A 26,198-nucleotide genomic window follows, 5' to 3' on the forward strand; every position below is an offset into this window, starting at 1 on the left:
GGCTCGCTCATTAGGGATAAACTCAGATTTAAAAATTTATATCCTGAATTTATATATCTCTGTAAAGCTGCTTTGTGACCATGTCCATTGTTAAAAGTGTTATACAAATAAAACTGAATTGAATACACACACACATATATACGTTACTGTTCATGTTCCTGTTCATGAGTGAAGAGATGACGGATCACTGCGTTTGTTTGGTTTGAGGGGGAAAAAGGTCAGTTCATTATACACTAAATCAGGAAAAATTTTCATTTATTTCAACAGGAAAAAGCATGAGTAAAAGCATCAGTAAAAACATTGAGATGGAAACCATTATTGAAAAGTCTTGAACAAGAGACAAACAAGTTCAAATATGTACAAATACAAATAAGTAAATACAGAGACATGTGCAAGACGGTTAGCTGCAGAAGAGGTAGCCATAAGACACACACACACACACACACACACACACACACACACACACACACACACACACACACACACACACACACACACACACACACACACACACACACAGAGAATGTTCAGAAAGTGTGTGAGTATCAGCGCATGCTGGCTTTAATCTTCTCCAGCCTTGCTCTGAATTCGTCAATGTCCCCAGGAGGACTGCGAGGTTTGACATTTTCACTGCCCTGCTTTTCCCGAGACTCACGCAGTTTACACAGCTGAGACTGCAGCATGTCCATAGAGGAGGGGACGGCTGGCTTAGTGCTCACTGCAGAGAGGCTGGACGTGTCCTCATTCACCTGGGGAAAAGAGGGACACAGACAGGAAATGAGCAGGTGAAATTTGTTTGGTCAAAAGATCTCAAATGCTTCAGAAAAAAAAGAAAAAAAAATGAAGCTTTTACTTGCTACAGTACATGTATAAAGCAAGATGGCTGACAAATTAAAGGAAAACTGGTAGCTTGGTTATGGTTATGGTTTAATCTAACATTTAAGAATAGATGTTCTTAGTTAAGTCTAAGAAAGTAAACCCTTAATTATTGGCACCCCAAAGATTCCTGTTTAGATTTTACTTTGACCTGCATGTTTAAAAACTCTGAGTCACGCATGACTTCCTGTTTCACTGGGATATAAACACTAGGTCAACAAATTGTACAATTCAATCCACAGATAAAGCATGGATTCCATGAGGTACCAGGAGAGTTTAAGTGAAAATCTGGCTGCCTTTGCCAAGAAGCTACAACTTGGTTGTGGATGGATCTTCCCAAAATACACAGTGTATCCAAATCCACACTGAAAAAATGGTTCAGTGACCAAAGAATAAATCATCTGACATGGCCATGCCAGGCCTCTGACCTCAACCTTACAGCAAGGAGGAGACCAAATGCAGGGCTGCTACTAATTGGGTTGGTTTCAAGCCAATTAACCACAGACTCTCAAACCCCCACCCCCCCCCCCACCAACAGTGCCAATAATTATGGAGCTGACTGTACAGTCATCAGGAGACTAAAGTTTTGGCCATGATGTATGATAATGGTACAGCATAGTTTAACAACTGCAACATGATTGTCTAAGTAGCAAAAGGTAAACTCTATACTTTGTACAATCTAATACCTTACCATGAACAGAAAATGAAAAAGTACCTTTGCGTTGCTGTGAAGGCCATAGATCTGCTTCAGAGCTCTCAGTTTCTCCTGATAGTGAGCGACGCCCAGAGGTTCAGTGCTGGAGCTTGATGCTGCTGCTGCTGGTTTCATGCCTTTCTGAGAATCTATAACAAAACAAAACAAAACAAAAACATGTAATGATCACATTTTTCATTACTCATCTCCTTTTATAGCATTAGTCCTGAATGTACAAGCAAAATTCTTTAAAGGAGCAAAAGACCAACCTGCAGAAGCCTGGACCTTCATTGTAGCAACATTTTCTGTGTTCTGGGACTGAAAAGTGACAAAAGAAGAAAATTAAGAATATTATTCATGTGTGGTAAATAAATCTAGTGATTTCCAGCCAACATGATTAAAGATGAATACTTTTTACTTGGCATGTATTTAAAACAGCTTTTATGAGGATTAGATACTTCCCACTCAAAATGGCCACCTTAAAATGGATGGCATGGACTATGGATTTGTTCCAAAGGAAAACACACTGGAATTCAGATTTACCGTTAGAGTTGGTGCGGAGACGGAGTGCTTCATCGCTCTCTTCAGATGAGCTTCAACTTCTGACTGACTGCTGTTCTCAATCAGGCTCAGATGATTCATAATCTGTCAACAAATCAGAAGTCAAACGTTGACTGAGCACCAGAACAAAAGAAAATCCTCACAGAAATTCATTCATTGACCCATTATTTAAAACAAAGATGGAAAATCCTGTTCACACAGACAGACACACACAGACACACACAGACACACACAGACACACACAGACACACACAGACACACACAGACACACACAGACACACACAGACACACACAGACACACACAGATTCCTAAACTCATAAGGAAAGACTTGTAGAGAGGCAGGAAGTGCTGCACCTTGGGGCCGACGAGTCTGTAGAGTGTGTGCAGCAGTGTTTTGACGGTGCGGTGAGCCATATCATTGGGTTTCTGTTTGAGCAGGTCTTTGGGAAAAGCCTTCATGAAGTTGTGGATGTCCAGAAGAATTCGGTCCAAGTAGAGGGACTCGATCTTCTCTGGAAGAAGCTTGATCATACGCCAGTGACACTGCAAGGGATAAAACATTAAACAAATACACAAGCAAGAGTGTGAAAGAGCAGATGTAGTCCATCAGCCAGGACAGATTTGGTTTGCTTTTTCAGTTTTACTCTAAAGCTGCGTGGTTAACGGAGTCTCTCAGCTAAAATCTTCATTGTAAAGATGTGAACTTTGCTTCAAAAGTCTTTTAAAATAAAGGACCTTGTGAAATATAAGGCATATTCCATACTTAAACTTGCATTCAAATTATTGACATGCTTGCAGACCTGGGCATCGAAAACATAATTAAATGATGTGAATTAATAAATAATTCACAGACACAGCAGATGGTGTTACCTTCATGACCATTTCAGAAAACTCAGCGCCTGCAGTGGAGGTACTGGCCTCCTGTAACAGCATCAGCAAAGCACTGGGGGGGGAAGAGAAAAGAAAAATAACTGATGAATTAGTCGTTATCTCCACAACCAGTTAACATCAGCAGCATCAGCCATTACCGCTGACCTACAGAGAACATGAACAAAAATTATTCAGTCATTCCATTAACACACTTTGAAGACATTAACTCTACATAGACTATCCTGGAGAGGAGGGTTTCACTTAACAAAAGCTTGCAACTGAGATTTAGATGCTTTAATGATGCCTTTGGTCATTAAGTGCATAAGTCATCACTATCTACTGTATTGTAATAAGGCCTATATACAAAACACATGGCAGCACCTGAGCGTGTTGGTGGGATCAGCGGTCTTGAATAAAGTCGAGAGCAGGATATGAACAGAGCGGATGAGCTCTTGAGATTCTCCGGAGCTCTGCTGATGCCGAGGATCCAGCGTGAGTGAGAGGAGAGTCTGAACCAGGTTTTTTAGCACACCCGGGGAGGCTTCCTGAGCCAGTTTACCTGCCAAAACCAGCTACACACAAATTGGAATTCATTACGGTTCAGTCCTTAAACCCTCTACACATTGATGTTAACCCTTAGAAACGTTCTTTAACATGTTACACACTTCAGTTTATAGCTTAGGGACTGAAAAGATGATGGGGTGGAATGGGGAGGCACAATATCCTCACCAGGCTCAGAGAGCTGATAACAGAGGAGTAGAGTTTCTCCACGTGCTGTGCTCCTTCGTTCCCCATGCGCCTGCTGGCCTGTAAGCCGAGTTGCATCAGCGCCGCAACGATGAACTCGTCCACGTGACCTGACATCAGCTTCCATTCGCTCTCCTTGCGCAAAATCTCCACTACCTGAGGGTTAGACGGGAAAATTAAAGGAACAGCTCTTTTAGTTCAAGTCGGCTGGTCATGAAAGCAAGATCTGTTCGAGTGCATTTTTGTGTCTTTGTAGACTTCCTCTGGGATTTGTTGAATTCCCACAGCAAGGTTAAGCAATGTCGGTTCAACTGAGGAAATAATCCACCCCTACACACTCTGCCTCTTGAGTTACAAGTATACTGTAGTGTGGCTGAGGTAATGAGTTACAAAAGCAACACGTGTGTATTGAAGACAGGATTACAGACACACTAGTGTACCTTAGCCAAGCCCTGCATGCTGGTTTTGGCATCGGAGCTGGCGACCTGGGAAATGACCAGACTAATGCTGGCTGCAGATTCTTCAATACTGCTGGAGACAGAAGGCAACCTGTAGACAGAAAGAAGAAACCATACATTCAGAAAGAAGAAAACTCCTGGTAGTGGTTTTTTTTAGTGCAATTTTCACAACACTTCCTTCCGATTAGCTTCACTTTTTGGACTATTAAGTAAGCGTGTTTTGAGGCAGTTGGGGGAGTAGGGAGACTTTGCACGATATTGTCTCACGTCTACTAATGAATACTTAAAATTCATGCAGGCAGCCATTTGTCAGTGTTAACAGGAATTCAAACATTTTTACTCCGCAGTGTGTTTGTGTGAAACGAGGTGTGGGTGGGCGAGACGGGATTTAATGATTTTAAAACACCCACGTTTCACAAGCTAAAACTCGTCAGATCTAGACGCTACCCTGCAGTCAGTTGTGGACGTCTGCCGTCCTCCTGCAGCACCACTGTCGCGCTCATTAGCGGAGGCAGACGAAATCCTGTTAGTGCAGGAGGTGGAAAATTTCACTGGAGGATTGAGGCATTCGGTGATGTTATTTTTGTCCTGTGCTTTCATGTCTGAATACAACAGGCTGTGTACAGAAGTGAGCTTTAAGATCAGTTCCTAGCATGGTGGAGACGCGGATTCATCATGAATCATCAGTTTAAACGCCACCTTTATACTTCCAAGCTGTATAAAGTAAACTTTTACAGCTCCATCTCCTCTGTACCTCATTATAACCGAGTTTTATTCACATTACACCCAATGTTAATTCTTTCATTTGTAGGTTTATTTCATTAGAAGTCCTACTTGTACTTGAACTCGGGCACGTCCAGAGGAGATGATTCAGCGGTCTCCACCACCAGAAGGTCGGGCATGATGGCTTCGGGAAGATCCACGATGAAATTGGGGTCGAGCTGAAACTGGCGCGGCACTACGGGGCTCTGCTGCTGAACTGCTGCGTTCTGACGCCGTATCTCGCTGAGGAATGAAAGACATATTGCGCCGTTTATGAAGATTGAAGACTGCAGGCACACGAAGACCAAAATTAATCAATTTAACAAATAGAAATCAGGTATGGCTCCTGTTCGGTTCTTTGTTGATAAAGCCCCTGATTTTCATTGTCAAAAGATTAACGTTGTTCATTAAAATTACAAAATATAGCATTGAAAATATTTCTAATTAACGGAAACAACCACAACACAATAGTATTTCTTTGAGAGAACTTTGAAGACCATGTTAAACCTAATACACCAGGGAAAATTCATGGGATGTTAAAAGGAAACAAAAGTTGTGTAGACGGCCCCTGTGCGTCTCTTCCGGAGGCCGAGTGGAGATTGCAGCCACTGCAGGAGCTCCTCCACCGAACAGCATCACCAGTCACACACGATGCAAACATGACGTAACCACAACTAATCTAAACACAGCACGCTGAAAAGCCTACCTCAGCTTAGGAGGTGCTGCTGCTGCTGCTTCAGAGTTTGGTTTGCGTAGCAGGCTAGCGTTAGCCGGCCCGGAAGTTTTCTCCTCTGGCTGAAGTTTGTTAACGAGAGCAGCGGGGGCCGAGGGTTTCTTAGCAGAACGCTTGATTCGCTCTTCCAACATGCTCATGTCCTTTTCTGACAGCTGCACAAGATAAATGTATTACTTTACTGCAATGAAGAGAGAAGAAAAAACTATGCCCAGCTGGCAGAATACGCAGTGAACTACCTGGCCAATGAGTTTGTACACTTGCTCTCCACAGACATTATAAGCTGCTACAACCGTGTTCAGAGCAGCGTTACGAACGGCCGTGTCTCGATCGCCGATGTGTACGGCAATTTCACGCAAGGATTTCGCTGACGTCTGCTGGAACACAGACATTCCACACAGCCCAACAAGACAACAGAGCTCCTCCAGACACTCTGCAGACGAATGAGAAAACAGGATTAACTGATAATAAGCAACAAACTTATATAGCACTATTGTTTTTAGGGAAAAAAAAAAAAAAAACACTTAATTGCATAAGATAATTAGGAGCAATTCATTCACAGGCTGACTTTATATAATGGAATGAAATGTTTTTTTTCCCTCCAGATAAGAAGAAACAGTCCTGTTGTGTGCTTACAAATTAAGCTGGACATGAGCAGCATTTAGAGCTGAATTTACTTACCAGCTCTCTGTTTGGAGTTTTTGGACTTTGTGCCCTCCATGAGGAAAGGGAAGACTCTGCTAGCTGGGTAGACTTTACGCAAAAGGCTGAAGATGCTGCGCACGTCTTTACGCACCACGTCTTTCGGCTCACCCATCTGAAAAAGTGTGCAGGTATTCGGAAAAACTATTCTGTACCTCTAGTCCGTGGACTACAAATATGACAGCTCACAAGAAATCACTACATCATCTCATCACATGAATGTATTACCTTAGCTCAGGAAGGAAAATAAACTAGAGGCTAAGACTTTATTCCAGGCACATTGCTTATCACACATGCCTAAATCTCAAATTCACCTTAAGCTTGGGTCAGTAAAAGCACTGGCACATAAACAAGAATTTGAAGAATAACTGAAGTCAGTATTAAAACTCCACGAATTAAAATAATTACGAATAAAATAATTCAATCACTTGACATACAAATCCACCTTCAGAAACTAATGGTTGAGTGAAGTTGTGCCAAATTGCATGCTGAAGAAGAATTATTCTGGATTCAATAGGGCTGTTAAAACTGGCTTTAGCTCTACAGCATTCTTTTGTTATATTGCATTCAACACTAGCCAATCAGGGGCCTCCATGAGCTCATGTATGCAGAAGAGGGTAGATAGCACTTTCCAGAATGAGCAGCAGTTCGAAAAAGCTGCAGTTGGGACCAAACTGGGGTTAAAATGGGGAACGACCCAAGTCCAGTTCTGCAATCCTGCATGTGATTAAATGGGACTCTACCTTTAGGATGAAGTAAGGGATGAACAACGTGGCTTCATGCTCAGTGAGATGGTAGTCCTGGTTACTGAGAGTGACAAAGAGGAGCTTGAGATACTCCAGAGCCTTCATCAGCACGCTAGTGTTCGTATCAAAGAAGCGCAGGGTGAACCACTTCAGGATCAGATCCAAACAGCTGACTGTGGCCTCCAACTCTGCCTCCAGGTGCTAACAAAAACAGCATGTTATAGCAGCCATAGTCCATATAAAATGCAGCTGAAAGTTCAACAGTGTGTGTACCATCTTTTAAAGATCACAGTATGGTGGCAGGGATTCGACTGAGGGAACATGGAAGAGTTTAACCCAGGACTCGGACTCACCTCCATCATGGTGCTGATTGCCTTAATGTGTTTTTGGAAATCTGTGTGAAAGAGGTCTTCCATCAGCCATTTAGCCACACATGTAGCCATCTGATTCTTCAGCTGATCAACAAACTCCTCACGTGGCGTTAAAAAGTTCCACTTTAACACCTGCAAACACATCATGCACACGGGAAAGTGATTGGTGTGCATGTTAATGTCGTGGATTCTGACAGGGATTCGCACTGGGCAGACCTCAGACACGTTCAAAAACTCAAGATCAGTGAAAAGTTTGGCCTCGTGGACGTTAGACAACAGATTTGTAAAAGGACTAACAGGAACGCTATGGGTTTTTACTCTTTATTGAGGAATCACCTGAAAATCAAATATCCAGCAAAGTTTTCGCAATTGCCACTGCCAGCAAGCAGTTCCAGACTACTGTCTTTTTAGGCTGTTCTGGACATTTAAATCATTTATTTTTTATTTATTTATGTTATTTCCTGAGCAGGGAAACATCAATTTCACACCTGCCCACATGACACCAGTGCACATAAATATGGTTAAGGTAAATACACACAACACTGGTGCAAAGTTTGTAAAGGTTAATTACGTAGTAGCCTGAAAGACAAAACATGCCTTTTGACTTTTCTCTTCCTTGATCCGTTGCTCTTTCCCGTTGGGAACAAGGATGAAGATGGGACCATTCCGCTCTTCCTCAACTTTGCCAGGTGGTTTCTTCACAACAGTCTGGAAATGTGGGGAGAAAAAAAAAAAAAGAGAGAAAATAAAGAAAACACAGAAAGTAAAGGGGATTAAGATTTCAAGTGCAACGTCGTGCAACGTCAAGCAACAGAGAGCTCTAAGGGGAACCATGCTTAATTATTTTGTTAGGATTTCTGCTACCTGGTTACAAAAACACTTCTCTCTCTCTCTCTGCCATGTGAAAGGCTTAAACTCACCTTAGCTTTGGGTGCAGCTGCTGGTTTGGTCTTTTTGGGTTCTGCTGGTGGCTGTTCACTCACAGGAACAGCTTTTTCTGGAACAGCTTTTTCTGGAACTATATGCACAAACGAACGTACTGAACTCAATGACAGCAGTCAGTCCTACAACCGGAGTCTGTAATTGATGCTGCTCAAAGTTTTAAACCTGATGAAATCTGTATTGTCTATAATAAGAATAACCAACAGCTTGTCTCACAAAGCAGGATTCTTTGATTCGCTAGCTATATATAGAATTTCAGCAGAGGGAATATTGCATCCTTGGTGGCTTTTATTGCAGTTACATTACAACTTCCACTTGCCACTATACTCTGTTCCACAATCTAAACATGTTACACATGCTGTACATGTTTGGGAATTTATGAACTTAATTGCTCAATGCATTATATGCTTCATATGTAGACAACGCTGTTAATGAGTGTTCGGGTAAGAAATAACTTTGGTGCATTTGTAAGGTTTTAATTTAGCTTAGGCTAACCTGGAGGAGCTGCGGCAGGTTTTACATTGCTGGAAGCAGCAGGCGCTGGTTTACTCGGAGCTGCAGGTTTGGCAGGCATGGCAGATCTAGCTTTTTCCAACAAGGCAACCAGCTGATCTTTAGATGCCGGCTAGAGAAGAGAAACAGAAAGTGTGTCATTTCATGCAAAACATGCAATTAATATGCCAGATATCTCTTCATTAATCAAAATTAAAATTTCTGTCTTAAAATGATGTTACGCATGAAGGTAAACCATTTGTATAGACATGGTGTTAATGCACTTCAGAATCCACACGTACCTTCAGCTTAGCAGCAGCTTTGTTCATCTTGTCATAACCCAGGTGCATCATAAACACAGGAAGTGCATCTTGGGCTTTTTTCCGCACGTCCGCGTTACGATCCTCCAAGCAGGAGTAGAGATGAGGAACACACAGAGCGAAGTCCGAGGGAACTGAGCGTAAGGTGGGTAGTTTTTCAGCCAGCCAACCTAACAGCTAGACAAACACAGGAAAGAAAAGGTCAATCCTCAAAGAACAGATTAGATCTCTTAGCCAAGAAGCTCGACTCTGTCACTGATTGTATTATACTGAAGTGGTGCACAGTGACATTTATAATTTGTGCTTATAAAGTAACACGTGTTAATTGTAAGTCACTTAGATGAAGTTACTTGGAGACTCATGAAGCAGTTAACAGTCAAGGGTCAAACTGTGGGAATCTGGCAGACCTGGTCACTTCAGCAGAACATTAACCACCAGACTGCCACTGTACTGTGTTATATAGCAGTGAACACTCTGTGTGTGTGTGTGTGTGTGTGTGTGTGTGTGTGTGTGTGTGTGTGTGTGTGTGTGTGTGTGTGTGAGAGAGAGATACAGTTCCTTTCACCCTGAGCTTTTCTCTCACACACAAACACACCACTATTAGCAGCGGAAGCTGTCCGAATGTGACAATCATAACAATCATAACATAAACGCACTCTTAATGCTTTAGTTAACTTCTCACATGTAGTAGGTGTGCAGTTTAAAATAAAGTCACACAGGCCTCTAGCCAAACAGACTTATGGGTAATTAAAGCATCCACACACTAACCTCTTGTCTGAGGAATGGATTTTCCTTCTTCAGCTCCTCAGCCAAGTCCTCCCCTTCCAGCCACTCCTTCATCCCGGTCTGATCCACCCATGCATTCAGAGTAGCCAAACCTGCTGCACGCACTGCATTCTGGGAAGGAGAATACGATAATTTAAGTCAATATGCTGTGACAGTATTCACCATTACTGCTTTAAAAATATATCTTTAATAAATGGGAATTCATTCAGCACTTCTGCAGCTCACCTTGCTGTCAGTGAGTACAGTGATGATGGGGAAGCCAAGGCCTTTAACGTGCTGTTTTAGGGCAGGACCCATTGCTGTGGCTATCTGTTGTAGGATGGAGAGAGTCTGCTGGACCTAAGACACACACACATCAACCTAAAATGTTTTGCTAAGAAACACAAACCCTGATTCAGCCTTTTAGACCCTGACTGTCGATTAAAAACAGGACTGAATCACAGGAAATGAAACACTCACCAGTATTTTATTGGAGTCTGTAAGGCGAGCCTTAAGCGCCATAGGAAGTTCCCCGATGTTGGGTTTGATGAATTTAGCCTCGGAAATTACAGCGGTAACTTCCTCCAGTCCCTCTTTCCTCATCTTCCAGTTCTTGTCGCCGATTTTTGACACCATGTCCGAGGTGATTTTGTCGCTGTAAATGTTAAGATGGACAAAGGATGTGTAAACATCTCCAATGCGTATACACAATGCAAGAATCTGAATCCAGTATAAAGAAGTGATCCATCAACTAAATAATCACCCACAGGACTTTAATTAGTCCAGTAGAGTAGACATGATGGCTGAAAGCAGTAGGGATTAACACACAGAGTATACACACCATCAGGTGGTGTTGGGTAAAAGACAATGCTGAGCATTGCATAGAGTACATTCAGATTTTAGTTTCATATTTTATATGAAACTAAACTAAAAATGTCACAGCAATAAGTTGAAAAATGATGTACATTTTCCTAGAACAGCATTGCAGGCAGTGAAGTAAAATGTTTCAAAAAGAAAAAAAAAAAAGAAAAAAAAAAAAAAGACAAAAGTCCGCAGAGGACTGGGTTTCACCTGATGTCTGTTCGAGGCAGAAGATCCACAACATCTGCACCTCCATCATTTTCTTCTTTATCGCCTTCCTCCTCTCCTTCTGCCCCACTCGTTTTTGACAAACCTCTTATAGGAGCAGGGGGAGTCTGGCCCTTCATCTGATACACAAAAGGAGAAAAGAAAGAGTCAATCATAAAAGGTATAGTAATTCTAAATGATGAAATTTCACTTAATTTAAATTTTTCTGTTGATTAAAATAACCATATTAACAAGCTGCAGTAATACCACTGTTAAAAAACAAACTGTATAAAAAAAAAACAAACAAAAAAAAAAAACCCACAGACCTTTTCAAACTCTGCGTCTATTTGCAAAAGCAGTGCAGCTTTCTCATCCTCGAAAAACATGCGGAGAGGAGCGCCCATGTACAGGTACATCACAGCCAGGAGAGAGATGGCAGCAGTTCTCACAGCCTAACGACCACACACACACACACACACACACACACAAACTTTCACGTATGAACTACAGATTAAACTATTATTTTATCTAGTGGCTTTACTGAAAAAGTTAAAGAAATGATGCCACAATTAATTACTTGTTCACATTTAATGGCCAAAACATTAAAAAAAAAAAAATCTATGTGACCGATTTGCAAGTATAAAATAGAAATATCGAGAAGAAAACCACTCACTGGATTGGTAGAAGCCAAAGCAGTCTTCACATTATTAATAAACGCCTTTACATTTATTCTGGGGAAGAAAAAGAAAAATTTTAATATAAATATTTATTATATATATTCACAGCACTGTTACAGTTAATATGGACACACGCACTATTGATTTTTACAGAATGAAACTCTAAGAACTGGGTAGAATGTCTCGTCTAAAAGCACAGTGATCAATATCCAAGTGTTTACATGTTGTATTTGACCCACCCTGCAAATCCAAACTCCTTTATAGCACCACAAAGCCAGTTCAGAGCTTCAGCCTGGTTTTTAGGGTTCTTCTGACCAAAGGCCATGGATACAACCTGAAATTTAAAAACAAACACACAATATTGTCTCACCAGAATGCTGCAGATGAATAAATCTGATCTGCGTGCTGATTTTACTCTACACAGCATTCCACAGACCTGCTCCGTGGTCCACGGGAGAGTGCAGGCTTCGGCAATCGCCGTCAGAGCCTCTCTAGCTCTCACGCCGCACTTCACATCTCCAGCTTTATCCACCACGGCTTCCAGCACAGCCAGGGCTGACGTTCTGGAGAAAAACGAGCCTCTCTGAGCCACGGCACAAACGACCTGCAGCTTCAGTTGCATCACCTAAAAACATACACACAAAAAAGAAATCTAGATTACCAGAGAGCTCAGAAAGAACGTCAAAGCAGACGTCAAAGCAAAAACGTCAGTGGTCCACTCAACACCTGCGTGTGTAGCAGAAAGAATGGAGCTGTTTAAGCTAATAACTGTATCATGAAAATTTCCAAACACCCCAATAACAAGGGCTGCGACTATTTTTATAGTCAGTTTATCTAAATCAAATTGTTTTTTCCCCCTACAGTTACATCTAACAATTGTCTTCCAAAGGCACTATTTAAAGAAAACAAAAAGGTTTACCTGGAAGTTTGTCTCTTTCCAGCCGGGTTTCTTGGCCAGCATCCGGACGAGAGCCTGGCAGGGCATCTCTTTATTGTCCATCAGCTCTATGGCCTGGAAAATAAACAACTCGGGGAGTAATTTTACATCCATATTAAAGAAACTTCCAAAAAAAGGTTTTGAAGAGGATGTCAAGAGAGTCCTGGGCTGATGTACATAAAGCTTCTGAGAATTACCGTTTGCAAACACCTCTTAAGAGTACTCTTACACCTAAAGAATTTTTGTATGCTGCTCTTATTCTTAGGCCCAAGTGTATTTTTTTTTTTTTTTTTTTTTTTTTTTTTTTTTTTTACACCCAATAAATGTTCTCTACATAGGACGAAACCTGCACTGAGCAGTTTACACACACTGGCCCTAAACGTGTTACCTTAAGAAACTCCTCCATGGCTGCCACCCTTTCCTTCCAGTTTGCGCTGTCCAGCATCTGCATGCAGGACGCTGGAAGAACCGCAGCGGCTTTCTCTTCACACACCTCGGGCTGAGCAAAAATCAAACGTCACTTCATACACGCATCACACAACCTGACCACGTGTTTTTAAAAAAAATAATAAACTAAAAAAAAAAAAATCTCTCAAACTCAGACTTTATTTACCGAGAGCTCGGCTTCCGTCACGTCCCTGCTCTCGGGTTTCTTAGCTTTGGCAGGAGCAGATGTTCCTTTGGGTGCAGAGGGTTTGCCCTTCTTGTTGGGAGCGGATGGCTAAATCAAAGTTTGAAATAAGTAAATAAGACATTCACGAACATTACAGTGCAACACAGCCTTGGATATAGAATCGGCATATTGGAGATTATTCTCCACATCCTAGTTTTGTCCCAGTCCCAGTAAAACTCACTCAGTCTGGCTTTTAATTACCTTAAGAGCACACACATAAATAATTGCTTCATGTATTGAGTGTCCTTGGCTTTACTTTCCCATCAGGGGTAATTACATAAAGCTTTTTACTTTATTAGAAATAAAAGGGTTTATTAGGAATAAAATCTATCACTACCTTAGCAGCGGTGGCTGCGGGCGGTTTCTTGGCAGGGGCAGATGCTGGAGCTGCTGTTGCAGGCTGGGCTTTTGGAGCGCTGTTCTCCTTCACCTGGCCTGCAGCTTTCTTTCCTCCAGGCAGCTCCACTTTCTCAGCACACTCCTTAATCTACAAAAGAATAAATCCTCAGTTGGATTTCTTAAGCATAAAAAGCCTTGGTGTGTGTGTGTGTGTGTGTGTGTGTGTGTGTGTAATATATATATATATATTTTTTTTCCAAGAAGTTATCTGCTGAAATTGTTCGAACATGAGCAGAAAATGGAAATGCATTGACTTTTAGACATACCTTGTCAACTTTTAGTTTATCCACATCAGCCAGGAAAGGGTTAACGGCCCTCTCACCCACCACCTTGAGCGCCGTGCCCAAGGCTTCGAAGGCTGCGTCTCGAACCTCGGGAGCAGAATCGTTCACTTGCTACAGGAATGAGGAAGAGAGTCGTGCTTTATACGTCACATCCAGTCAGTTATTCATGATGTTCGTCTACAAATACTAGTGAAAATGTGGATTTATTTCTGTATTTGACTTTACATATCGTCTCCACAATGTGCTACTAAGTGCTGAACGCTGGTCTGGAGTTTTACCTTCAGCAGCGCGACACAGAACGGTTTGAGAAGGTTTTTCGGCAGCGTGGTGGGAGTGCAATGCCGGAAACTCCTGGCGAGGAACAGCGAAGCCTGCTGCCTGATCGATGGGTTTTTGTTGTCCATCACGGCCAACACATCCTCGCTCACTTTTTCGAGTGTCGCCTGAAAGAAATCAGTTTAAATTTTAACATTACGCATGTGATGTTAAAGTGAAGCGATTTTACTTTCAGATCACATGCACAGTCATCTGAAGTATTACTGAAGACACTCACAGAAAGAAACACTGCATCTATTGCTTCTTGCAGTGCCTGAACCACCTGAGCTTTCTTCTCCTTGAACTTCTCCAAAATGGTTGGCACCAACTACACACACACACACACACACACACACACACACACACACACACACACAAATAAGAACGAGAGACATAATAAATAGCAGCTGACTCTCATTTGGTATATAAGAACTTACATGACCAGCATAGGTTCCAAATTTCTTCCGGAGACCAGCGGCAAGTCCAGCTACACACTTAGCGGCGAGCGTCACCAACATGACGTTTGTGTCCTTTCCGATGACCTGGAAAAATCACAGAAATCACTAAATGATGTGCAACTTAACATAAAATGCATGTGAAGCTGAAGAGAGACAGCTCAGCCAGGATTCTCATTTCTATCAAAGCCAGTGTAGATGTTTATTAACTCCTTAAAGCCACTGTGACCTTTGCATTGGTTTAAGGGTTAAGAAATGGCTGTTGTGTCCAAGAGAGATTCTTTAAACAATATTCTAGCATATTTCAAATCATCAACAATCCTCATGCTGTGATATTTATCCGTCTCAGTTCTTACCTTGTTGAGAGCCTTGACAACGTCTCCATACTCTCCGCCCTCTAGTCTGGGGTTTTTGGTTAAAGCTTCCAGAGCTTCCAACGCCTCCTTCCTCTCCTGCCATTTCTTCGCCTCCTATATAAACAAATATACAAGAAGTCTGCTCACATCTTAAAGCTTTAAATCAACAAATCATGGAATACAGACAACTATTTTAGACCTAGATTACAAAGAAATGAAAGAAAATGCATTTTCATACTGAACATCACTAACTTTAGCCTGATTTACAACACGGCAAGATTTGTACTCAGTATCAGCTGATGATTAAAGACCACAGCAGGACAAAGATCTTGCTTACAATCTTCTCATAGAAGTCTTTGGGTAATTTAGAGAGGATTTCCACCGCTTCCAGCAGCTCGTAAGCATCGACGGCAGGAGCCGCTTCCTCCGCATCACCTGCGAGACGGGAGAAAAGTGGGTCACTTCCATGCATTAAAGATGAAAGTAATCAATTTTAAACATTGTTAAATTCTCTCATTGTTGCCTCCTTCACGTAGGGCACTACTTAAGAAGAACAGAAGCAGCGCTAGTGCCTATATAAAAGAACACTAAAGTACCGTCTCCTTCTTCTTCTCCGTCTCCTCCACTCTGCTGCTGCTGCTCAAACTTGGCTCGGAGGTCCTGCTGTGACCGCAGGAACCGGCTCTGTCGAGGTGCTGATGCCTTCGCCCACTCCTCCTCCAGCTCTTTCAGCTGGCACACAGTCAAATATAAAATCAGTTGCTGGAAATTCAGTCAAATGTAAAGACTGAAAGTCTCTTCCTTACCAGGACGGAGTTAATGTTCTGAAGCGGAGGACGCAGCGCATCTCGGATCCATCTGTAAACCTCGACGGCGAGCAGTTTGGCCTCGTCCCGAATCGCCTTCTCTCGGGACTCGAAGAGCTTTGGCAGCACCTTCACAACCGGCTTCAGGGTGACGATCTTTGCTCCAAATTCACTGAAGACAAAAAAGAAGAACTGAGAAAAGGCCAGTCACTTTACAAAGAACATTCAACTTCTGAAAAAAGTATTGATGGCTAAAATAAACACAGTCAGAGGTCACTGAGGTCCTTTTTAACCCAGGAGTCGTGAGAAAATGATGACCTCAGAACATTACAGTTTAGATTACGAGATGGAAATGGCGGTTGTTTTTAATCGAACATAACCTTGCATTAGCAGATTTCTTCCTAAAATTTCAAAGAAATTCATTTTAAACAAAGATTCCTGCTTCACCGTTTACCTTGTCTTCAGTTTATTAGCTAGCAGACTATTAAAGAGATGATCCTGCGAGCTGAGAAGCAGTTGTGTGAAAGTGAACAGGGCCATTGTAAACCTGCGTATGGTCTATTAACCCTTAGAACCCTGAGCATTTTCCACTTCCACTATTACCAGCTTCTAACCCTGCAATCACCCCAAAACCTAGACCATCCTTATAAATACTAAGATTTTCGATATTACCATTTTACCCATGAAAATGAGTGCGCTTGTTCATGTACCTCATGAAACAGTAGATTCTCTGTGAGCTGGGAACACATGAACTTGGATATGAGGCCATATTCAATTCGATTCCATAGACATTGTAACAAAGCGGCTTTACACAAATCCAGATATAAAAGTACTTTATTTAAATGTATCCTGACTTGTTAGCATGGCTTAGTAATGCGAAATGTTCCAGTTATGATCCCAAAAACAGACGTTTCCTTTTATTACTTTGCAATAAAATACTTTCTGTCCTCCATGTTTGTTCTGCCAAATGTGGATCCAACAGGTCACTGGTCACCACGCTGCTTTCATCACTCACCTCACCGCCCGTCTTAACACTTCCACACAGGCGAGGGCGATTTTCGGGTTTTTATTATCGAGGCCTTTGAGAAGTTCTTCCTGAACCGCGTCTCCTTTCTCAATCTCGATGTACATCAGGCAGATGTCTGAGCCAAGCTCTTTAGCACGTGCTTTAGGCTGGTTAAAGACTTTACACACCACGCCGGACACGACCTCGCCGACAGTTCTGGAGGAAGGAAACGCACAAAGATCATCGCAGAGCTTTACCATCACACTTAACACCACCTGCGAAGAGATTACAGCTAATCATGCAACTTGTGAGCTTTTTCACTAGCTCTCTCTTTTCTAAATCATTCGCAGGAGGATCTGAACAAGAAATGTGCAGGAAAATCCTGAAAAAAAAAAACCATACAAGAGCTTTGGAGACTGCGTAAACTTATATACAAGGAGACTCACTTACATAAACCTTGAACACTCTGCTTCAAATAAGTGTAGATATCATTTTTTTCTACCCTTAATATTCATGTCAAACTATTTTCTTTTCCTGGTTCTAGCCTTCTTTATTAGTGCAAATAAATTCCACCTCTGCTTTCTGAGAGATTCCTGTCAATACGAGAGAGGTAAAAGGAACGGTGGATATAATTTTACTTTACCTGGATGCTACATGTGCATTTTCAACATAAGCTAGAGCTGCCTCTAGTCCTTTAAGTTGTGCCACTGCGTTCGAATCGGTCACAAATTTCTTGATCAGTCCTTGGTATCTGCCCCACTCTGGACTCTTCTCATCTGTAATCCTCTGAAAGAGTTGAAGAGCCTCTGTGTAGCCGCTTAACCTCGCTTTCCAAACCTGGGGTTAAAAAAAATTATTATGTATATATATTATATATATATATTTGAGAAGTTGTTGAAAATGAATTCAGGCTGTGTTGTATGCATGAGCACAAAGCCACAGAAACAAAATTTCTCGACCTTATGTTCACATTTCTGGTCTGTGGGAAGCTTCATCCACTCGCTGTCGTCTCCCATGATGTCCAACGCCGTGTATGAAAACCTGCGAAGATTTTATGATTATAGAGTAACATATATAGCTGCATTTAGACTTATAGACTCAGGTTAAAGTTAATGAAGAGACAATATCCTTGCTTTGGTTTGTTCGATAGTGTCTTCTATAGCAAGAGGTCAGAAATCCTCCATCACTCGTTTATTTATTCACAGGTTTTTTATTAGTTTTTTCAGGTAGTGTAGAAGAATAAGGAGATGTAGCTCTCTCTGTATGCATTCAGGAGCATTGCTTTGTGGTGTTTAGAAAGAGTTGGAGCTTCATTATTTGGAAAAGAAAAAAAACAGAAACTTTACATCTGTCACATGTTAATAATAGAGATGGGAAGAAACAGAGGCTGATGTGCTGCATGTTTTTCCTCTAAACAGGAGGCTTATGATGTGAACTGGGAGAAACTCTAACAAAACAGGGCACTAGAGAGCTTTCTGTCCTGTTTACTACTGCTACAGTTACACATAAACACACAGGAAGAGCAATAACGAGTCAACTAGACATCCACAGGACCAGATTTATATATTTAAAGCATTACATCCTAAAGCAGTGGAAATATTCTCATAGCTCATCAACTGCGCATGCGCACGGACAACCTGCAGAACAACCAAAAATAACAACCAGTACCCGAAAAAAACCAAATAAAACTTACACTACTTGTAGAGAAAAGCCAACTCACCCTAGACTTTATCCTACAGCTCGTCCTAAAACACAGTTTGAGCTGCAAGGCGGTTAAAAGCTGTCACTCCTGTACTCTTAGCTTAGCTCAGCTCAGCACTAACACTAACACACAGCAGCTGAGCGTCGCGAGCTTCGTTTAAAATTTATGCCCAACAGAAAGCCCGATTCTGATTGGCTAGTTCATGCGCGCGGGGCTTCTGATTGGTCAGATCACGTGTCCGCAAGGAGGGAGTTGATAGGTCAGTTCAAACGCGACCGAGGGTCACATGGTACAATGATGGCGGAAGAGAATTTTCATAAGTTTATTCAACGTTTATGGTTGAAACAATAAATTTATTTAACGTTTATTGATGTTTTGATGATTTTATTGTTTATATCCATGAATTTCTATGCGTGAAATGTTTCTGAACCTTTTTTTTTTTACATTTTAGTGTCAATTCTTTAATCTTTCTAAACACACACACACACACACACATTATATATATATATATATATATATATATATATATATATATATATATATATATATATATATATATATATATATATATATTCATTTTCCATGAAAACTCTTATTTTTCCATGAATATTTTTATTCATCAAAGTTGCAAACTGAATAGAAAATATAATAAAGACACTGACAAGGTTAGAAATAATGACTACAATAACAATTTAGTGCTTGAAACTTTTTTTTTTTTTTGAAAACTTTGTTTTCATCGAACAATCCTCCATCTGTAGACCTTTTACACCCTATTACTGTCAGTGTGTTGAAGTCATCTGCAGAAAATTCACCCCATGCTTCCTGAAGCCCCTCCCACAAGTTTGGCTAAAGGAGCACTTTTTTCCATACCATCCGGTCAATCCGCTCCCAGAACAGCTCAGTGGGGCTCACGAAAAAGCCCTATTGCCCTAAAGCCCTTTCTCTGGCCAGTCCATTACAGACAGAACTCCAGCTGACTGCTTCTTCCCTAAATAGATCTTGCATAATTTGGAGCAGTGGACCTTTGGGTCATTGTTCTGAAGAATGGTGTGTTCATGTTAACTAATTTGTTAAATAATGTCCATTAAGAGAAACCTAATCTAAATCTTAACAGTTTAAACTGTTTATAATAATAATGGGAAAGAAAGTACACCCTCCTTCAATTCTATGTTTTTATTTATTTATTTATTTTAATTTGTCAGGGCCTATATAACAATTATGTGGTCCTCACCAACTTCTATAAACAAACAAATAACCACAGGTGACAACAAAAACACAACAGATTTCAACATGTAGTCATTTTTCCCCAAAAAGTAAACCAACATTAACAAGGAGGGAAAAAATAAGCACCCCCTTCCTACTTCCACACTCATTAAAAGAGTAATAAGCAGCCAGGCGTTATTAATGCACAAGAATAATTAATCATCAAGACGTGTGACTACCTCTATAAAAGCACAGCTTATGTCCTTCCTTCTTGGCATGATGTAGACACACACCTGAGTGCTCCAGAACACCAACCTACCAAAAGTTGTGCTTTTATAGAGGTAGTCACACGTCTTGATAATTAACTATTCTTGCGCATTTCATTAATAACCCCTGGCTGCTTATTAATCTCTTAATGAGTGTGGAAGTAGGAAGGGTGTGCTTATTATTTCCCACCTTTTTACTGAATGTTGGTTTACTTTTTGGGGGAAAAAAAAGTCTACATACTGAAATTTGTTGTGTTTTTTTGTTGTCACCTGAGGTCATTTGTTTGTTTATGGAAGTTGCTGTGGACCACACAATTGTTATTTAGGCCCGCATAATTAAAAAATCATGGACTTGTAGGTAGGTGTACATTCTTTGTCCCCTGACTGTAGTGTATCTGTCTCACAAACACCTGCACTATTTTCTCTAGCGGAGTAGTGCTGGTACGCAAATACAGACAAACCAAATAAAAGCCAAAACAACGTGCTACATTTCTATTCAAATGCAGTTTTATATTAAAAGATAGCAAAGAAGTAATTCACTGTCACACAACACGGCTTGTTAGTATCGCAAAGCAGAAAATTCATATACAGACTTTTCATATTTACACCCAAGTGACAAGCAAAACAAAGGAATTATAAATATCTCTTAATTAACTTTACAACAGTTACATGTATACTGATCTTTCTGAGACATAAAAGAGCACTCTGTTAAATAACTGGCACATCATTGACATGGTGTGGAGAACGAAAAAACAAACAAAAAACAAAGCGAGAAAGTGGTTCATGAAGTCCTCTCCAGTGAGTCAAAATAAAGGGACTGTTCAGCATTTTGGCAATGAAATGTTTTTTTTTTTTTTTTTTTTTTTTTTTTAAACCTGCTTTCACAAAGCCAGGAGGAGTAATTCGCCGTTTTGTTTCTTCTCCGAGTGCAGAAGCTGCTGTTCAGTCTGTGTTTAGAGACAGCTAACGATATTTAAAATTCTTAGAAACAAAGCTTTTCTATAGCTCATGCATAAAATCATGGCATAACCATAATTTCATTTTTAAACAAAAAACATACCCAGGTTTTTGGTTCAAAATAACTGCATTTGTAGTTCATTTTTATAAACCCCAATAAAGTACGGTAATAAATCCATTATAACATCATAACATATAACATCAAATTTTACAAAATCACTTATTTAAAATCGAGATTATGATTCGAAGCACATACATGAAGAAGAGCTGAGCGTTTTGTGTGAGTTTGATGAAATATTGTACACTTCTGATTGTTTTGCTGCACTGTCCCAATAAAGGAATTAACTATAGCATATTGTTAGTGTTTTTTTTTTTTTTATTAGAGTTTATAAAAATGGATTAACGAAGACAGGTTTTAATAGGGAGTGCTGCTAAAATGTCTATTTCTAAAATATATAATATTGTTACTGATGCTGCTAAACCTGCACACAGAGAAGAAAAAAAAACAGAAAACGAAGCTGAATCCATCTGACTTTGTGTTAATAAATTAGAAAAACTTTCACAATCCCTTTAACACAATAAAAAAATCCCTTTGTACAAAAAAAAAAGGAACTATACAATAACAATAAAACATCTTTTAACACATAGAAATGCGTCTCTGCACTTTCAACTCTGTACAACTGGGTTTTTTTTTGTCAGTCAGTTTGAAATATTTAGGTAAAACAGGAAGCAGGTTACGTGGAGATGTTAAAAACAAGCCGAGAGCGGAGGATGAAGTAGCTGCCAAGCCCTTCCGTCAGGATTATTGGCCTCGCTAAGTGTGTGTGTGTGTGTGTGTGTGTGTGTGCATGTGTGTGTGTGTGTGTGTGTGTGTGTGTGTGTCAGTGGGGCATGTGCCGATATTAAATCTTCACTCTAGTTTTCATTACTTCCTGTTTTGATTGTGTTCCTAACAAAGACCTTCGGCTGTGTCTCATTTGGGATTCCACGCTTTCTAGCAATCACTTACTAGAGTCTCACACACACACACACACACACACACACACACACACACACACACACACACACACACACACACACACACACAGAGTTTGAACCGTCTACGCTGAAATACCGAGGATATCGTTTGAATATGACGGTATACCGTAACACCGATTATCAGCACATGCCCAGTGTGTGTGTGTGTGTGTGTGTGTGTGTGTGGGGTAGCAGCAAATCAGCATTGTGCTGAAACATGAGAAATGAACTTCAATGCATCACTGATCTATAGCGTAGTGTGTGTGTGTCTGAAATCAGAAATATAAATATGAAGCGAAGAAATCATCATCATCATCGTCATCATCATCATCGTCATCATCATCGTCATCATCATCGTCATCATCATCGTCATCATCATCGTCATCGTCATCATCCAGCTTTTTTTTCTTTTAACCTTCCAAGTAATACAATCTTCTGTACTAGGGGTGAGCGATACGGTTAAAAAAAATCATATCGCAATACTTAAAAACGCTTTCGTGATTGATGCGCGTCATAATGCTTTCGTTTTGATGAAATATTTAATGGATTAAGGAACAAAAATAAGCTTTATAACTAAAATTATTATTATTATTATTATTTTAAATTATTATTTTTTTAAACTAAGGAAATCATTACGGAGTTATTTCTTTTTTTCTGTGCTGTTATCATGATATTAGGCGTGCACGCTCTACATCACGGATGATACAAGAGGAAATGGGCAAAAATATTGGTACCCCTGCCTGGATTTTATTCCAGTAAAACACAATTTGCCCCCAAAAAAATGTTCAAATGTTTAAAAAAAATTATTTATACCTTTGCACTGTTTGCACAGGAACAAAAAACAAAACTTTTTTGAAAATATCTGCATTTTTTAAAAACCTATTTTACTAAAGCATTCTAAAAATAGCTTGGACAAAATTATTGGTACCCTTCGAAAAGTCGTAAGAAAAAATAAAAGCAGGCTGGAGATCAGTTTCGTTATCTGCAGATCAGGAGAAAAAAAATCATTTGCGATGTCGAGAAAACAGCACAGAAAAATATAAACGACTCGCGCTGTTTTGGACGAATGGCTACATCTGGGCTACGAGGAACGTGTGTGTGTGTGTGTGTGTGTGTGTGTGATTTCTGACTGAGCTGTTCCTTTTTAACTGTCCATCAAGTACATATGTTATACTGTCTACATTTACAAAAAAGAAGTGAGTAAAACATTACAATTCAGAGACAGACGATGAGAAAAAGAAGCAACGTCTCCATCATCAGCCCGTTCGTGCTGCATCCCGCAGGAGGTTCAGAAAGCACCGCGACAGCGCTCTGTCCTTGTGCGCGGCCATTAATCCACGTCCTGTGAGGCCTTTAGCAGTATTTAGATAAATAAAGTACATGAAGGTAAGATGAGTGATGAGGGGTGGCTGTTAAAAAAAAACGTCTGCTGTTTACCATCTGCGAAAAAAAAGCCTCGTTTCATACACAATAATCTGTCTTTGTTTAAAAAAAAAAAAAAAAAAAAACACAGTTCCCAGTATACTGATATATCAATATTTTCTTAAATTGTCCTTTTGATCCAGCTCTGTTCATATTCCTCTGAAAACAAAACAAAAAAACCTCAATGGTGTAAGAGTCAGCGTTGTCCGTCCACTGAAGATACTGGATGGTGGGCCAGTGCTGTGTACGTGTGTGTGTGTGTGTGTGTGTGTGTGTGTGGTTTAGGCTCCAGTAGATGAGTGTTTTGAGTGTGTGAGTGTGTGTGTAGGTGTGAGTGAGCTTCACACTTCGCTCTCAGTGGAGGGTTTGCGATTTGGGACCCAGCCCGTGTCGGGGAGCGTGCTGTGGCGTTTGGGCGTGACGACGGGAGCGGTGTTCAGACTCGAGCATTCTGATTGGTCGCCTTGAAGCAGCTGTTCGGTCTCGGTGTCGTCCAAGGAGGCGGAGCTTGCCTGAAGGGAGGCGGAGCTGGCCTGTAAGGACACCGTGTCGGTGCGCATGCAGGTTTTAAAGGTAGCTCCTCGACACACTTTCAGCTGCTTCAGATCCTCCCAGTAAAGCTCCTCCCCTGAGAGGAGACACACCCCCTCCACTATACGGATCTTCTCGTTGGTGTAACTGCCCTCCTGCTGACACACACACACACACACACACACACACACACACACGCTTTATCAGCTAGGATAAGCACTGCAATTTCAACTTTATATTTAAGTAAAGCAGGTTAGTTTGAGAAATGAAGCCATATCTTTCTAACACACTTCATGTGATGTGTCTAACTCTACTACACACTCACAGGGAAAAGCGCAACAGACACTAGCTATTTTCATGCAGACGCGTTCAGTGACACTATCATCAAAAAACGCTGGACACGGATAGTAAGCTGTTTAATTAGCACGCTCAGAAAACTCATTCTTTTGTGTCTATGAAGTCGTATTTACAGGAGCAATGTCAAATGAACATCATTAAACAGCTTCAGACTGAAATCCAGCACACACACACACACGCACACACACACACACGCACACGCATGCAAGTGATTTTGCGCTTATATTTAGCTCCAAGGTCTCTGGAACAGAACACACTCTCTGTTTCGATGCAAACCAGCTCGTCATGCGGCTTAACTACCTTCGTTCCCCGCCATTTTGGTGAAACGAAAAGAGTGAATTAGAAGATGAAAGGAGAGAGGGAGTTGTAGGGGTGAGAAAGCTGTAGTGAAGGAAGAGCGGAAGGAAAGAAAAACAGATTAAGTGATGAACGTAGAGTAAAAGTAGGTAAAACATATTAAAAGAATCTACTAAAGTAGCTGATATTATATATTATATTTAAATAAAACAAATATTCATGAAACAGCACGAAAGAAGTCTGACTACGCGGTGACAGGCCGGAGCCGGCAGCCAATCAGAAGAGAGACAGAGCGAGAGTCTTAACAGAAAGTGATATTATACTATACAGTGTTTATTCTTGAACTGTTTGGAAGCTAAAGAATGATAGATGAAAGTCTCTCCTTGTGAACTCGTGAAGTCGTCGAGCTCGTGATCATGACTATCATTTTTTTGTATTTTAAACAGCCGCTCGCTGTGATGCATGATGGGATATTTTATATTTAACAAATCCGTGTTAGTGTTTAATGTGATAACAGAAGAAATAAAAAAGAAAGTAAAGGATAAAGGAATATGCGTACCTCTTTTTTATATCGGAGCTGGTTGTATATCGGCGGCTTCTGCATGGTTTCTATTTTCACTTCCTGTGTTGATGTTCGGTAGGAAGGATTACTGTACGTCAGGTTGCTCACTCCAGGGTCGGCAAACTTGGATTTTTTGTGCCTGAGGACAAAAGCGTGACATTTAGCCGCGTGATTATAGATTAAAAATTCATAGCTATAACACAAAACGGCTACTTTTTGAATTCTGTTATACGCTTTCACACGAAAATCCCTTAAACTGCAAATAAATACCAAAATTAATCCCCCAAAATAAATAAATAAATAAAAAATACAGTCAAGTCTCTTTATATGTCAACATTTCCAGTTTCAAATTATTATTATTTAAAAATTTTTTTTAAATAAGCCAATTTCAGTCTTTTCAAGCTGTTTGTCACGAGATCGGATCGAATTCATTCGTTTTCTTCATGGGACTGTGAAATATAACGTGTAGTGCGATGTATCTGCTGCACCTGTAAATGATGAAGACGGCGATGAGGATGAGGATGGCCAGCACCGTCAGCGCTCCTCCGATCACGTAGCTGATGTGAAGTCCTTCACCTTTTTCCAGCAATAAAGAGAAAACAGATGACCGGGTGAGATCTCTGACACGCTGTTTTAATTCTTCTCCATCAAATTAAACGCTGTTTAGAGAAAAGTCATACCATGAGGCGCGGACACCACGTTGCTCTGAACGCAGCCGTCCACGGCGCCGCTCTTCTCCGTGCAGCTGGAAGAGCAATAATCTGGGTCAATAAACTAGTACAGTGACTCGTACATTGTGGGGTTGTATTTAAACTGGAGATTTTACACGTGAAGACCTACGGCGTCAGCGCTTTAGTGTTTAAACACT

The 26,198-nt window shown here is 40.7% G+C and overlaps 2 protein-coding genes across 7 annotated transcripts in view; both read right to left on the bottom strand.

Annotated features, from left to right (window-relative positions):
- Positions 1–238: 238 nt before the first annotated feature.
- LOC113523943 (cytoskeleton-associated protein 5-A) lies at positions 239–18,893 on the bottom strand. The gene is made up of 43 exons (XM_034308969.2): positions 18,737–18,893; positions 17,976–18,057; positions 17,660–17,853; positions 17,026–17,232; positions 16,011–16,182; positions 15,801–15,936; positions 15,542–15,639; positions 15,205–15,318; positions 14,831–14,935; positions 14,632–14,721; positions 14,357–14,521; positions 14,061–14,189; positions 13,733–13,882; positions 13,336–13,443; positions 13,111–13,221; positions 12,705–12,797; positions 12,222–12,410; positions 12,025–12,119; positions 11,782–11,839; positions 11,435–11,560; positions 11,112–11,248; positions 10,521–10,695; positions 10,287–10,400; positions 10,044–10,172; positions 9,258–9,452; positions 8,959–9,088; positions 8,442–8,539; positions 8,119–8,229; positions 7,504–7,653; positions 7,148–7,351; positions 6,384–6,519; positions 5,942–6,135; positions 5,676–5,857; positions 5,042–5,212; positions 4,190–4,298; positions 3,732–3,905; positions 3,384–3,574; positions 3,003–3,075; positions 2,487–2,675; positions 2,114–2,215; positions 1,840–1,888; positions 1,592–1,719; positions 239–749 (listed from the first exon to the last, which is right to left on the bottom strand). Exons 2-43 carry the CDS (start codon positions 18,030–18,032, stop codon positions 546–548), a joined length of 5,742 nt encoding a protein of 1,913 aa, XP_034164860.2. The 5' UTR covers positions 18,033–18,057; positions 18,737–18,893; the 3' UTR covers positions 239–545.
- Positions 18,894–20,672: 1,779 nt separating this feature from the next.
- lrp4 (low density lipoprotein receptor-related protein 4) overlaps positions 20,673–26,198 on the bottom strand; it is a 66,418-nt gene continuing 60,892 nt past the window's right edge. For 2 of the 6 annotated variants that reach the window (XM_034308966.2, XM_034308964.2), the window contains exons 35-38: positions 26,011–26,075; positions 25,819–25,906; positions 25,328–25,469; positions 20,673–24,272 (exon numbers count right to left, since the gene is read on the bottom strand). In XM_034308966.2, coding sequence (XP_034164857.2) covers positions 23,925–24,272; positions 25,328–25,469; positions 25,819–25,906; positions 26,011–26,075 — 643 coding nt within the window. In that variant the 3' untranslated portion in view covers positions 20,673–23,924. Of the gene's footprint in view, positions 24,273–24,771; positions 24,853–25,327; positions 25,470–25,818; positions 25,907–26,010; positions 26,076–26,198 lie in introns of all 6 variants that reach the window. The other 4 variants (XM_034308965.2, XM_034308967.2, XM_053238052.1 and 1 more) reach the window with 3 other exon arrangements.

This window comes from Pangasianodon hypophthalmus, chromosome 11 (genome assembly GCF_027358585.1).
Source record: "Pangasianodon hypophthalmus isolate fPanHyp1 chromosome 11, fPanHyp1.pri, whole genome shotgun sequence".
In the NCBI taxonomy this organism is placed as follows: domain Eukaryota; kingdom Metazoa; phylum Chordata; class Actinopteri; order Siluriformes; family Pangasiidae; genus Pangasianodon; species Pangasianodon hypophthalmus.

Excerpts from the sequence above, each read along its gene's own strand:
- LOC113523943 (XM_034308969.2), bottom strand. The coding sequence starts at position 18,032 with ATGGGAGACGACAGCGAGTGGATGAAGCTTCCCACAGACCAGAAATGT. Across the intron at positions 7,654-8,118 it reads AGGAAGAGAAAAGTCAAAAG|GTGTTAAAGTGGAACTTTTT; the intron begins GCATGTTTTGTC and ends ATGTGTTTGCAG. Across the intron at positions 4,299-5,041 it reads GTGCCCGAGTTCAAGTACAA|GTTGCCTTCTGTCTCCAGCA; the intron begins GTAGGACTTCTA and ends TTCTGTCTACAG.